This window comes from Crinia signifera, chromosome 8 (genome assembly GCF_055691185.1).
Source record: "Crinia signifera chromosome 8, ASM5569118v1, whole genome shotgun sequence".
In the NCBI taxonomy this organism is placed as follows: domain Eukaryota; kingdom Metazoa; phylum Chordata; class Amphibia; order Anura; family Myobatrachidae; genus Crinia; species Crinia signifera.
Genome location: NC_139224.1, coordinates 159,199,950 through 159,214,060, shown reverse-complemented (window position 1 = coordinate 159,214,060; position 14,111 = coordinate 159,199,950). Strand labels below are relative to the sequence as shown.

Sequence of the window (14,111 nt, the reverse complement as noted above, 5' to 3'; positions counted from 1 at the left end):
CACTTTTTTTTCACGGTTTACCTACGATTAGGAATACTGTGCTGTGGAGCGTTCCGCATGGGTACAAGTTGACACTAATTTGTCAATTAAGCATACAAAATGACACAAAAAAAAGTAGTTTTTTTTTTTAGTGTTTATGTTGACTGTGTCGACATCAGGGTAACAAATAATAATAATGAAAAAAAAAACATGTCGACCTTTTCAGTCGACCTAATGACCCCGTCGACCTTACCCATGGCGACCTAATCGACCGCACCCCTGTCCACCTTATGACCTAACCCATGTGGACCTAGACTCATGTCGACCTTTCTGCATGTTGACCTAGACACATGTCAACTCAAACTCAATATTTCCAAAACAGAATTACTTATATTCCTGCCAACTAAGAACAGTTACCATCCTGATATCTCCTTAACTGTACAACTCTACAATCTACCCAACCCCACAAGTTCGTTGCCTAGGGGTCATCCTTGACTAAAAACTGTCCTTTGTTCCCCACATTCAATTTGTCTCCAAATCCTGTTACATGCACATAAAAAACATATCCAAAATACGACCGTATCTCACACAAGACACTACTTAATCTCATCCATGCACTCATTATATCCCGAATTGATTATTACAATAGTCTCCTAACTGGTCTTCCCAAGAACAGACTCTCACCACTGCAATCCATTCTAAATGCTGCTGCTAGGCTGATCTTCCTTGCAAGATGCTCATCGTCTGCTGATCCGCTCTGCCAGTCCCTCCATTGGTTGCCTGTATCTTACCGTATTCAATATAAAACACTTCTACTTGCTTATAAAGCTATTAACCATACTGCACCAGCCTATATCTCTGCACTTATCACACAATATCTCCCATCTCGACCACTCCGCTCTGCACAAGATCTGCGTCTCTCTTCTGCACGGATCACTAGCTCCTATTCACTATTACCGGACTTTGATCCCGCTGCTCCCATCCTATGTGATTCCCTTCCACGCACAATTAGACTCTCCGCTAGCTTCCAAACTTACAAGCGTTCTCTGAAAACTCACCTCTTCAGGCAAGCCTATCATATTTTTTTTTTTTTTTTTTTAATAAACTTTTTATTGGATTTTCTGTCTTTGTCAATGTTTAATCAATGTTCAATCAATGTTTAATATATGCTTAGGTTCATATAAGATAATCAATAGGTGTCAATTAGATAGCCAATTGCATCGAGCAAAATTTCGAGCTTAGATGAGCAGTAAGATAAGTGAAGCCTATCATATTTATATACCACACGCACAACCCTCTGAGGCACTTATGTATTATATAGCTTCCCTTTTGGAACTACAAGCTATGCTATTACTGGTGCCTGTCCTTGTGTTTCCCCCCTATATCCCTATAGATTGTAAGCTTGCAGCAGGGCCCTCTTACCTCCAAGTCTGTCTGTTATTACCCAGCTTGTTTTATCACTGTCTACTATTGTAAAGCGCAACGGAATCTGCTGCGCTATATAAGAAACTGTAAATAAATAATAAATAAATGTCGACCTAAATGCATGTCGACCTGATGCCTGTCTAACAACTTGCTGGTGACAAACTGATCCACACCCCTTAAGTATAATATTAATTTGATTGAGCAGCTTGATTTTGTGTTCTATTTTTTCATGACAATTCTATGCATCTGCATAACATATAGAGCGGCACTTCCCTGAAACTGACCAAACAACTTGGGCCTTGATTGCGCCTCTCTCACCTGTTCCAGATGGAGACCAAGCCATACTCGTTTTGTTCCCCAGCGACGCTTTTCTTTCCATTACTCCCGAGAAGAGAGGGGCGGACCATCCGTAAAGGCTTCATGTGATAGGTGCTTGCATGATCCGCTATGTAATTATACAGCTGATGGGCAGCGATGATCTCAGTGGGAACGGACAGCATTCCCTGATACACATGGTTGCGTCCGTACTTGGGAATATCAGGGTGTTGGGAGATGAAGAGGTGCAGGAAGCTTGAAAGGTCGTACCCCTGGCGTAAGGACATGCTGGAACCCAGCAGATACTGGTGTAGGACCCGGAGGTGGAAATCGTAGCTGAAGGAATGGACGTGCATTAGGTCTCGGACCTTGTCACACTCCTCTGTGAAAAGCATGGACAACTGCAGAAAGAAGAGAGATTTTGGAGTAATATAAAATCGCACCCTGAATTCCACGGAGGCTTCTATGTCTGCCGAAAGATTGCTGAATTTACAGAGAGAGGAACCAGTGTACAAAATACCTGACCATGTGCATTATAGCCACTTAGTTGTGCAGAAATCCATGAAACCACCATCACCAATGTATGCCGTTCCCTAAGGCTCTAGTAAAGCGCTTGTTAGCGGACCAGTTCACCCATGTGCCAATCTAACACCAGCTCATCTGCCAGGGACACCAGCTGTTGCACCACAATCCCCGTCTCCTTTGCCAAGCACCACTACAAATCCTCCTCTTTTGTCATTTGTGCGAGTATTTCAAAATTGCCCAGCACCGAAACGCGTCAACTGTCCAGCACCGAAACGCGTCAACAGCCCAGCACACAATGATTGCTTAAGCCACATATCAAGTCTCGTGAATTCGTCTGAGCACCGACATTGAGGCAGCCCAGAAATCACCTGCGATGCGGGTAGAGGGTATGGTGAATTTAGGCAACACAGATAGTGGAAGAAGTAAAAGATGTGTGTGATAAACTAAGTGATTCAGCGAATTGCTAATGTGACATTACAGAGGGTATAAGGGACAGACAGGGCTGGAACAGTCATGAAAAGAGTCAGATAGGAGACTGCTAACAATTAGCACGTTTCCAGCAGGACTAGGAGAGACAGTGACATATACAGTAACTGCGAATTACAGAACGTGAGACAAAACACAGAAGGCACATGTATATATTCAGTACCAGACAAAGGTAGGATGTGCTTGGTATGTCGTGACAAACAAGGATAGTAACGGACGTGACACGGAGACCATGATAAAGATGCCGGAAGCTTAGAGTAGACCGCCAAGCACAGGAGAAAGGGACAAGAGACGTACCGCAGACTCTGAGGCACTTTCAGCGGTACTCCTGCAATGATTTCGGATGGAGTGTGTGCCCTGATGAAAGAGGATAGGACACATGTACACAAGACGAAACGCAACAACTAGACACACAGGGAACACTGTTCTCTGAGATGGAACTACCCGGTGCATATTCACCCATCTTACATGGCTTCGGTAACATTAAAGAGTAGACAGATAATTTAGCACAACTTCAAATAAATGACTTTAGGTCTACATTGTAGGGTACAGTCCACCCATTAGCTGATCTGTCAATCAATAATTTGATACCAACTCTTGGAATTAAAAGAAGATCATTATTAGAGGGGAGTACATGGGATACTGTTAGTGGGGTCCAGCGAGGTTCACAAAACCTGGCACAAAGATTTATTGGGCACATTATCAAAAGGAAGACGGCAGCCACCAACCAACCAGGACACATATTACTCAGTAATCACATTTTCCTCCATCTACACCATCATCCATCTGTCTGATCAGCAATAATATACAGTAAGACATATAGCTTTATTCACCATGACAATACTTTCATTCTACAATATATTTATCCACTGTTTCACCAAAATAGTAGTCATGGCCATTACTTGTTTTTATTTCAAATATATCATGGTGATGAGCGTCTTGAAAAGGCAATCCCAACTTTGGCCGGAAAGGCACACTTATGATGCATACACACTGTACGATCCGCACCGCAGCCAATATTGTCGGCAGCGGGGACCTTGCGGGGTGCCGGAATCTGTACATGCATACAAACTTGCCGATGCTGGAGGGCTATGGCGCACAAGGGCGTGGGGGAGAGGCCGGTGGCTTGAAGTAGCAGCAATACCATGTTGTTCAAAAACATATTGTGTCGCGCTGTGTGTGCGGGTAATCCACTGACTGTCCATACGCCCGCTGCGCAAGCTGGTGGTAATTGCCAAATGTCATCTCAACCTTTTAACCCCGTCTATCTTTTAGGTCAACCATTTATAGTCGCCTAATAATAGTATAGATATATTATACCACTCCCCATGTCTAAGCCAAATCTTCGCAATTGAGGAAAATTGCATTTGAATTAAAAGCTAGACATAAATGTTTATCTCAACTGCTTTCCTGTGTATTAAAGCTTGTAACATCCAAATTAATAATATATGCACCTCTTTACTTACGGATACATTTTATTTTACCATAAACTTTATAATGATCAGAAGATATAAAAATTTTAGCAGAACCAGTTTTCTAGATAAAAGCCGGCAGTTGTGAAATTGCAGATTATTACCATAACATTTACACCTTTGTTTTACCGCCAACTAATGTAACTTGGTTTATAATGTGGTTTGTCTTCAAATAAGCCACGCCCACCAAAATGACAACTTTTGAATAAAGAGAACATAAATATCTGTAAATAAGGAGCAAGGCAACAAAAACCACTTTACAGAAGGAAGTCAATTTGCTTGGGACTACAGTAACCAATCCTGGGAATGACATCAGCGGTATCCTTGGATTTGGGAAGCTCTAAACCTGGGATTTTGGGATGAGTTGGTGCATGCGCAATTTTTTTTTTTTAAATGCTGAGCACCTGCAGCAGACAGTTACGGCGCTGTCCGACTGCCCCTGCCATTGGCTGTGCACCTGCCCTTTAACCACGCTCCACCCACCCTCCAGCCTCACTTAAGCACAGGAGGACTATCTAGTGCGGGCACTGAGTCACTCAGCCAATCAGGGATCAACACAGGAGGGAGCCGTGGAGAAAGCACACAAGTAGACCCTGATACCTGGGGGGGGGGGGGGGGGGATGGAGGGGGGATAGAGATCAGGACTGAGGAAGGGCGAGAGAAACAAGAACTGAGGGGGGGGACTTGGATGAGGATGGGATGGACTGATAAAGACTGTGTGAGAGAGAGACAAGGAAGGATGTGGGGGGGGGGGGGGGGGGGAGATAAAAACTGACCTCTATGGGGAATTTAAGATTTTTGTATACCAGCGGCCACTAGATTGTGCCCGATGGGGCAATTCAAGTCTTGCTCACATTATGGTTATGTTGTTCCATAATTTTGACAGGTTGAGCTGTATGCTGTATGAGCACGAAGAGTAAGCAAAACCAACATATTATTCCTACTGTATGTTCTATAGCTGGGGTGGCAAAACCTGTCCTCAAGATCCACCAACTGTTCATGTGTCTCAGGCAACCTGTACATCTGTAGTAGGAATGATGCAGCAGGATTGAAAATGTGACAGTTAGTAATGACTACAGCTGTGCACCAGCTAGGTGATCTTGGGAATGTGACAGTTAGTAATGACAACAGCTGTGCACCAGCTAGGTGATCTGGGGAATGTGACAGTTAGTAATGACTACAGCTGTGCACCTGCTGGGTGATCTGGGGAATGTAACAGTTAGTAATGACTACAGCTGTGCACCAGCTAGGTGATGTGGGGAATGTGACAGTTAGTAATGACTACAGCTGTGCACCAGCTAGGTGATCTGGGGAATGTGACAGTTAGTAATGACTACAGCTGTGCACCGGCTAGGTGATCTGGGAAATGTGACAGTTAGTAATGACTACAGCTGTGCACCAGCTAGGTGATCTGGGGAATGTGACAGTTAGTAATGACTACAGCTGTGCACCAGCTAGGTGATCTGGGGAATGTGACAGTTAGTAATGACTACAGCTGTGCACCAGCTAGGTGATCTGGGGAATGTGACAGATAGTAATGACTACAGCTATGCACCAGCTAGGTGATCTGGGGAATGTGACAGTTAGTAATGACTACAGCTGTGCACCAGCTAGGTGATCTGTGGAATGTGACAGTTAGTAATGACTACAGCGGTGCACCAGCTAGGTGATGTGGGGAATGTGACAGTTAGTAATGACTACAGCTGTGCACCAGCTAGGTGATCTGTGGGAGTTAGTATTGACTACAGCTGTGCACCAGCTACTGTAGGTGATTTGGAAAACGTGGACCGTTGGTAGAACTGGTTTGGCCACCCCTGGTCTAAGGGCTTTCTCTATTAGGAGAGAAGATTGAGTTTGGGTGTCCCTGTATAATATGGTTATGTGCTAAAATATACTGGTCCGCAATAAAACATGGAGGAAGCCATTTTGGGGTAGATCAGTGGTTGGTATAATTGCCTCATAACTTCAAGTTCAATTATTAACCAGAGCACTTAAGAACACTTCAAAAACATACTGGTCGGTTAATTGGCTTCTGATTACCCAAAAAATTTAAATAGTGTGTCCATGTGCTAGCACAGGTCTACCCCCAACCTGTGGCTCATCAGCTGTTGTAAAATTACACATCCCAGCATGCCTTGCCATAGTTTCAGCATTCCCTAACAGCAAAACTGTTGCAGGGCGGCCAGAGGTTGCCCGGGCCTGTGCAAGGAAACAGAGTGTAAGCTCCACTGGGGCAGGGACTGATGTGACTGAATATTTTCTGTACAGGTGTGCTATATCAATAAGAGCTAATTGGGGCGATTCAGCTTCAGTCACTGATTGCTGAAAATGTTGACATTCTTCTTTTGCCCACACAGCGGAGGTGGGCCATTTTGGGGAGGGGGCTACCCTTAACATGGGAGCGCTTCGTTGTATAGCAAGGCACTCATGTTAGCAGTGGAGGGATCCGGGCGGCCGTGCCCTGTGCTACGCAGCCCCCTCCATTCTACCGTTATAGTATTGCGAATCTTGCAAATCTACACCCCTTACTGAATCAGGACCAATAAGTGTAAATAATCGCATGGAGCGGACAGAACATAAACAAGAATCCTATTTGCCTCTGCAGTGATGGCACTCGTCCCAGGAGAATTAATCCAGCGCCAAAACTCTGAATTCCAAAAATGACTTTTCATTTGCCAGGCTATAGTTTTTTATAATTTTTTGCGGAATTGCTTTCAGAAAACACAGTGATCGGTTTTGCTGCGCAGTGTCAGACATGTTATTGAAGCACTGGTATTTTCATATATTAAAACTGGAAATGGCAAAGCATCGACTTCTTACATTAATTGCAGAGCCAATAAATCCCTATAGCTGATATCCTCTCACACAGTGATCATCAACGGGGCCAATTATCCGTGATCACAGCAGCTGTGTGACAGGAGCCGTTAGTGCCGGTGTATAAACATCTCTGTCCCTCGCTGTTACCGGTCTCTCCGCAGCTTTACACTGTAGCTGGAAAGATCAGTTCGATGACTCGATACGGGTCCTCCATCACCCGAGATGTAACGCGGTGGCCAGGGATGGTCTGGGTGCTGATCACATTTCTTGCAGGTGGCAGCCAGACATTGCTCAGCCAAAAAGGAATGAATTAATGCATCTAAGTAGATGTACATTGCGTTTTGACAGGTCCCTTTTAAAAAAGGGACCTGTTTGGCAGGAAGGAGCTGGCACATTTAAATCTATGTCTACGCATTGCGTTTTAAGCAGGATGCAGTAGAACAGGAGATGTCTAGCAGGATGCTTATTCAAGAGGATATATACACAAGCCCGCTGCATCCTGCTAAAACGCAATGGGCAGTATTCAATGTGAATACTGGTGACGTGCAGCGAATCCGGTTTAGGATTCGCTGCACATTCGCCACTGCTCACTGAGTTCCGGAGCCTCTCCGGCTCCGGTATTCAACGAGTCAGGGGCTCGCTGCCCCTGACTGGCGAATTTGAGCTCCTGCGGCGGACGCCGCAGGGAGCCAGAGGACGGTGGCAGGCAGGGAGATGGAAGTCTCCCTGCCTGCCCCAGAACGTTTGTGGGGGGGAGGTGGGCTCCCCGGGAGCCAGGCAGCACAGGCTGCCCCCGGGGGTGCCAGCAGGGGATCGGGTATATTCACTACACCCGATCATGCATATGTAATGATCGGGTGAAGTGAATATATGAATATCTAATGAGCGGCCCCCTGCTGGCTGGTCTGTGTAAAAAAAAAATATATATATTTTTAAATTAAATATATATTCATGTGCTTACAGCACATGAATAAAAATAGCATGCCCCTCCTCAGAATAAAATTCCAGATTTTTTTACACCAATTGTAAAAAACAAAAACACTTTATTTTAAAAAGTTCACCTTCCACTTCACCATAAAAAGATAGCGATTGCTACTCGGTGAATCATGGCGAAAAAAACCTTGAAATGTATTCACCATCTGGTCATTGAATAGGGTGATTCACCGTTTTAGTCAGAAATTCGCCTTACAGCACAAAATCGCCATAAAAACCTGGCGAATCAGCCTCATTGAATACCGCCCAATGTGTAGACACAAGAATCTGCGTCCTGACACAAGAAGACGCAGCCTAACAGATGGATAACTGAACAGATATGGTATCTTACGCAATCCCGAGGGGAGTGGGTGTATATGCAATGTCCACATACATGAGTTTTGAAAGTTGGTATCATCACTATCAGCATACCCTATGACTATTGCAGGTGGTCCGTAGTAGGTTGGTGCGGCTTGGCTGCTTTGGGGCATCATTGTTGTAACACTTAATGTAAAGCTGGCATAGGCGTGCCCACAGGGGGTGCCAGGGGTGCACAGGCACCTCCTAATGATGGGCACCCCCCGCACGATTGCAGCCAGGGCTGAAATCTGTCGAACAGTGTTTTTTTTTCCCTGGCTCGCTGCAGTGAAAGACGCGGCAGAGCCCGCAGCAGGATACACACTAAATTTATAGTGATGACCATAGCAGCCTGTAGGGGGAGCTGAAGTGCACAGCTCCTCTCAACCTGTCTCAGGCAATTCTTTCACTGCTTAGTGAGTGAGGGCTGGAGGACTTCCTGCCCAGTGCCTGGCGATTAGAATGTGCTGCAGGGCTGCTGCTTATCAGGAGATGCTGGAACAAAGGGGTTTGTACAGGTATATTACAGTATATGGGCAGTCTATGACTGTGTCTTTTTTGGGGGGGGGGGGGATTTAAAAAGTTGTTTTTATGTTGGTCTTTAATGATGCTGGAACTTTTTATATTGGTCTTTAATGATGCTGGCTACTTTTTATTTTTATGTCAAAAAGGTGTGTGTGTGAGTGAGGGAGTGTGTGTCAGCTGTCTGTATGTATACTGTATAGAAGGGCTTTATATATGTATACTATGTGTGGGTGTGTGGGAGGGGGCTCTGTGTATACTATAGTACATCTCTGCAGGGCCGGTGTAAGGCTTCACAGCACCCTAGGCAAAACTTAATTACTGCACCCCCCCCCCCCCCCCCTCTAACCCATACTGCCACCAATACCCACTTTCCAACCCCTTAAGTCATACTTGACAAACATTAGGTGGTCCTCCCAGCCCCACCTTGGGAAGGTGGGCAAGTTTCCTGCTTTCCCTGGAGGCAACCCTTTGCCACCCACAACAGAGTACAAAGGGGAGGGGGCAGCAAAGGCGGGAAAGTATGCCTTAAGCGAAAGTATGGAGGTGAGGTCTTAGAAGTTTTGCAGCAGTCACCTGAATTAAGTACAACAAGAATCCTCATAGACATCCTTAATTTTTAGGCAGACTTGGTGGCGCCCCCCCAGAGCCTGGCGCCCTAGGCAGCTGCCTAATGGTAGAGCCGGCCCTGCATCTCTGTGTGTGCATGCTGTGCCTGTATGTATACTATGTGTGTGTATATGTGCATGCTGTGTGTGTATCAGCTTTCTGTATGTATACTGTGTGTTATACTTGCCTACAGTCCCAGAATGGATGGGAGGCTCATAAAAGTGATGGTGTGTGGCATAACGTGTACTGGGCATTATGGAATGTGGTATACAGTACTATGAATGGGCATTACTGTGTGTGGCATACAGTATGTGATGCCTATTATTGTGCTTGGCATTATATATAACGGGCATTACAGTATGTGGCATTATGTGTAATAATAGGTGATGATGGACACAGCCAATAGGAGTGATGGACACGCCCCTTTCCATGGTGCACCCCCTAAGAAAATGGGCTGCGCACACCTATGAAAGCCGGTCATACATCTGGACGACCTGATCGTATGTAGGTCGTGAAGCGGTCGAATGAGCGATGATATGTGCTTAAAAAGCACATACGATCTGCTTACCACCGTAATGAGAGCTGATGGATCAGACGTGCAGCACTTCTGATCTGGGGGGGGTCGACCTCACGACCCATGGGACCGCACACAGTGCACACGACCCGTCGAGATTGTTCGTTCGGGTCCAATGTCCTTCTGATGTATGGGGACTTAATACTTTCTAGCCTTTATGTTTATTTTTACTAATGTAATATTTGTCAACATCTTAATTACAGCTTCTCACCTATGGCACCCAGTTGCTTCTTCTTATTAATGTAACATTAAATCAACTGCCACTTCCTACTAGTAAGATGCCTTGGTGTGGTTGGACTGAGCTGGGCCTGGAATCCCATGCTCTGGACCTTAGGAATGTTTGGAACCTACCTGATGATGTCACCTGGTCGGTCACTGTAGGTTGGCCTTTATTTTTGGCCAAAATCTGCCAAGTACCTCGATTGGTACTTATGTAATATCTGTAATATTTTTTCATTGCATTGCATGCAATACAGTGGCATACAATTCATGCAATGCAATTTTTCATTGTAAAGACCCGATTTTTAATTCTATGGTCACCCATGGGTGATTTCATACCCCCACTATCCAACTAAGCATGGAGTTGATTTTATATAGTGTGGCGAGCGCAGCGAGCCCCGGGAGGGGACGCAGAATACATGTAAAGTAATCCGTGTCCCTTCGCCACACTATATAAAATCAACTCCATGCGTAGTTGGATAGTGGGGGTATGAAATCACGCATGGGTGACTATACAATTAAAAATCGGGTATTTACAATGAAAAGTAGTAGCATGCAATGAAAAAATCGGGTGCCCAGATAATACATAAGTACCCCATGTTAAACTGCAGAGTATATTATAATTGTTGTTGTTGTGATGAGCCGTATTCAGTGTGCGACTGCATTTTCTCTTTTTTTCAAAGTTGTACAGTATATGTAGGCACTGATTCAAGTACAGTTGTTAAGTGTCCTGAGATGTGTCCACACCACTCATTACACTTCGATATTTGCTGTTTTGTTCAACTTTGTATTTCCCATTACGTGTGTGTGTGTGTTGTGTGTGTCTGTTGTGTGTGTTGTGTGTGTGTGTGTGTGTCCAGTTACTCAGGTAATGACCGATTTTGGTACAATGTTAAGAACCAAAGGGCTAATCCTACACACACACACACACACACACACACACACACACACTCTCTCTCTCTCTCTCCCTTTTCTGTTGGGGTTTGTGGGATTTGGTTTGTATCTGTAAGTCTAAAAAAAGGTTCAAAGCTCAATAGAAATTGATTTAAAAGAAATAACGTGGATCAGGACAATACTGGTATCATAATAAATATACTGCCAAATAGAAATAGATCATTGCAAGTAAGTATTAAAGCAGCTGTCTGTTTATTACCATTGTAAAAGATTGTAGTTCATTGTTAGACTGCCCAAATAAGTGCACAGCTGTCCACTCCACACAGTGGGCCCAATTCAGACCCCACTGCAGATCTACGAAAATCACTCCTGGGCGATTTCCGGAGATCGGCAGGTGAGCGATCACTTAGGGGGTGATTCAGTACCACTCACTAAGCAGCGGTCATTCGCTGCTTAACGCCAACCATCGCCCGGCCGAACATCCACCCCTGCCACCGAGCTAGGCTGCGCAGCCAAGGAGCAGCTGGCAATGTGTGAGGGCTTTGCTGTGAGTTACTAAGATTTCTAAAACAAACAAGTGGAGGTGTAGCCCAAGGCAACCAATCAGATTCAGCAAACCAGCCACATTTGCATATACTAGTTCAGCAACAGACAGACAGTCGTCCGTCCTTGGCTGTAGAGGTCACGCCACTGGATTTGTCACATGACCAGTTCACCACAAGCACACTTGAGAAAGGTACACAGAGAAAAAGCACTACAAAGGCATTGTCATCCGCTTTGACTTACACCTGCCCCATAGGTACTTGAGCCATACTTCTAAACCTCTGGGGAACCACATACGGATCACTTAAATTAATCAGTCATAATTAATATATATGTACACCCAACAAGATGATTAAATTGCTGAATTATGAGTTCATACACATCGGTAGGTACTCCTTACCCAGCACGGCGCCCATCTCGGGCATCGTGGCCATCTCATGCACTAAAAAACGGGTGCGACGCGATGCCCGCGATTTCCCATAGGGAACAATGTTAAAAGTGTCAATGGACGCGATTTTAGTGTTCAATGCCCGCGATTTTTCCATAGGAAACAATGTTAAATGGGCCACAGAGCCCAAATAGTCCCCCTGAAGTCTGAAATGGCCCCCACAATTGTTAACGCCACCCCACGATCAACGTGAACCCGAAGCGTGGCGAGCGCAGCGAGCCCGCGAGGGGCGGCGGTATGCGTCCTCCGACCTTTTCATACCCCCACTATCCACGTCGGCGTGGAGTTGAGAATAGAATAGTGTGGCGAGCCACCGAGCCCGAAGCGTGGCGAGGGGACGCGGATACCTTCACAGGTAAACGCGTCCCTTCGCGGGCTTCACAGGTATCCGCGTCCGCTCGCCACTCTTCGGGCTCGGTGGCTCGCTGCGCTTGCCACACTATTCTATTCTCAACTCCACGCCGACGTGGATAGTGGGGGTATGAAAAGGTCGGAGGACGCGTACCGCCGCCGCTCGCCACGCTTCGGGTTCACAATGATCGTGGGGTGGCGTTAACAATTGTGGGGGCCATTTCAGACTTCAGGGGGACTATTAGGGCTCTGTGGGCCATTTAACATTGTTTCCTATGGAAAAATCGCGGGCATTGAGGCATTGAACACAAAAATCGCGTCCATTGACACTTAACATTGATCCCTATGGGAAATCGCGGGCATCGCATCGCACCCGTTTTTTTAGTGCATGCGATGGCCGCGATTTTTTACCCCCGATGACCGCGATGGACATCGTGGGCGCCGTTCTAGGTAAAGAGTACCCATCGGTAATCTAGAAGTTATTGACCAAACAGCCACCTACTGTCAGTACCAGACACATGACCACTGCAGTGGTCCCTTCTTAATTCTGAGTCAAGGGGAGAGTCCAAAACCAACTTCACATAGGCCCTTATTCTGATCTCGGCGGTACGGGCCGCGTGCGGCCGTACCGCCGATGTTTTCACTCTGCACATGCGCAGAGGTCACTCTGCGCATGTGCAGGCGAAATCGCCGCACAAAAAATGTATACGCCGCAAAGGGGGCGTATAGGGGCTTAATAGCCTCATTACCCTATGCATACGCCCAGCGTTTCATGGGCGTTCCCATGCAAACGCGGGGCGTATGCATGGTAATGAGGCTATGACGCCAGTGATGGGGGCGGAAAGCTGACATCGCCGGATGTCAGCTCTCCGCCCCCATACAAGCTTTCACACGGACGATTGTCCGTGTGGTCTAAGCTTGCGGGAGCTGGTGGAGCGTGCGGCCCTGCCTTCGATGGTCGCCGACCATCGAATGCAGGGGGCAGCTCCCACCATGGTGGAGGCGTACGCCCCACCATTTTCATGCGGATCGCCAGCCGTCCGCGTACGGACGGCCGTGGCGATCCGTATTGTAGGCGGGGATTGGTTTGTGCGGCCGGAGCAACGTATGCGGCTCCGGCCGCACAGATCAGAATAAGGGCCATAGTCCGGATGTGTCCTCATACACCTAGCCTCAACATACTACACATGGTGCAAGCAGGGCCAGCCCTACAATTAGGCCGCTGCCTGGGGGCTCCAGAGTCTACCTATCACAATAAGACTCCGAGAGAGGGATCCTTGCTGAACTTAATGCAAGTGGCAGGTGTTAAACGTCTAAGAGGCCACCTCCATTAGAGGTGTGCCAGAGGTGCCGGCTATGACTAACCCCACAGGAATTATTTTTAAACAAGGAGGAAGTCACAGATGAAGCACAATGGACCTTAACATGAGAAAAAGCTGCAGACGCTACATCGTAGCCCTTCCTATACAGATTGAGAATTGCGCACATACGTACAAATGTCGCACATCAAACTGATCACTGCAGACTAGAAAAGTAGTTTTGAGCAAATAAGACACTCAGAATGGCCAAGTTACTAGCAACCTGGCCCTCAGAGAAAGGCTGT

At 46.3% G+C, this 14,111-nt stretch overlaps 1 protein-coding gene across 4 annotated transcripts in view; it reads right to left on the bottom strand.

The window, feature by feature from the left end:
• Positions 1 to 14,111, bottom strand: part of SZT2 (SZT2 subunit of KICSTOR complex) — a 140,664-nt gene that overhangs the window by 7,970 nt on the left and 118,583 nt on the right. For 3 of the 4 annotated variants that reach the window (XM_083157531.1, XM_083157532.1, XM_083157533.1), the window contains 2 exons: positions 3,028 to 3,087; positions 1,723 to 2,120 (listed from right to left, as the gene is read on the bottom strand). In XM_083157531.1, the coding sequence (XP_083013657.1) occupies positions 1,723 to 2,120; positions 3,028 to 3,087 (458 nt within the window). The remainder of the gene's footprint in view (positions 1 to 1,722; positions 2,121 to 3,027; positions 3,088 to 14,111) is intronic. The other variant, XM_083157534.1, reaches the window with a different exon arrangement.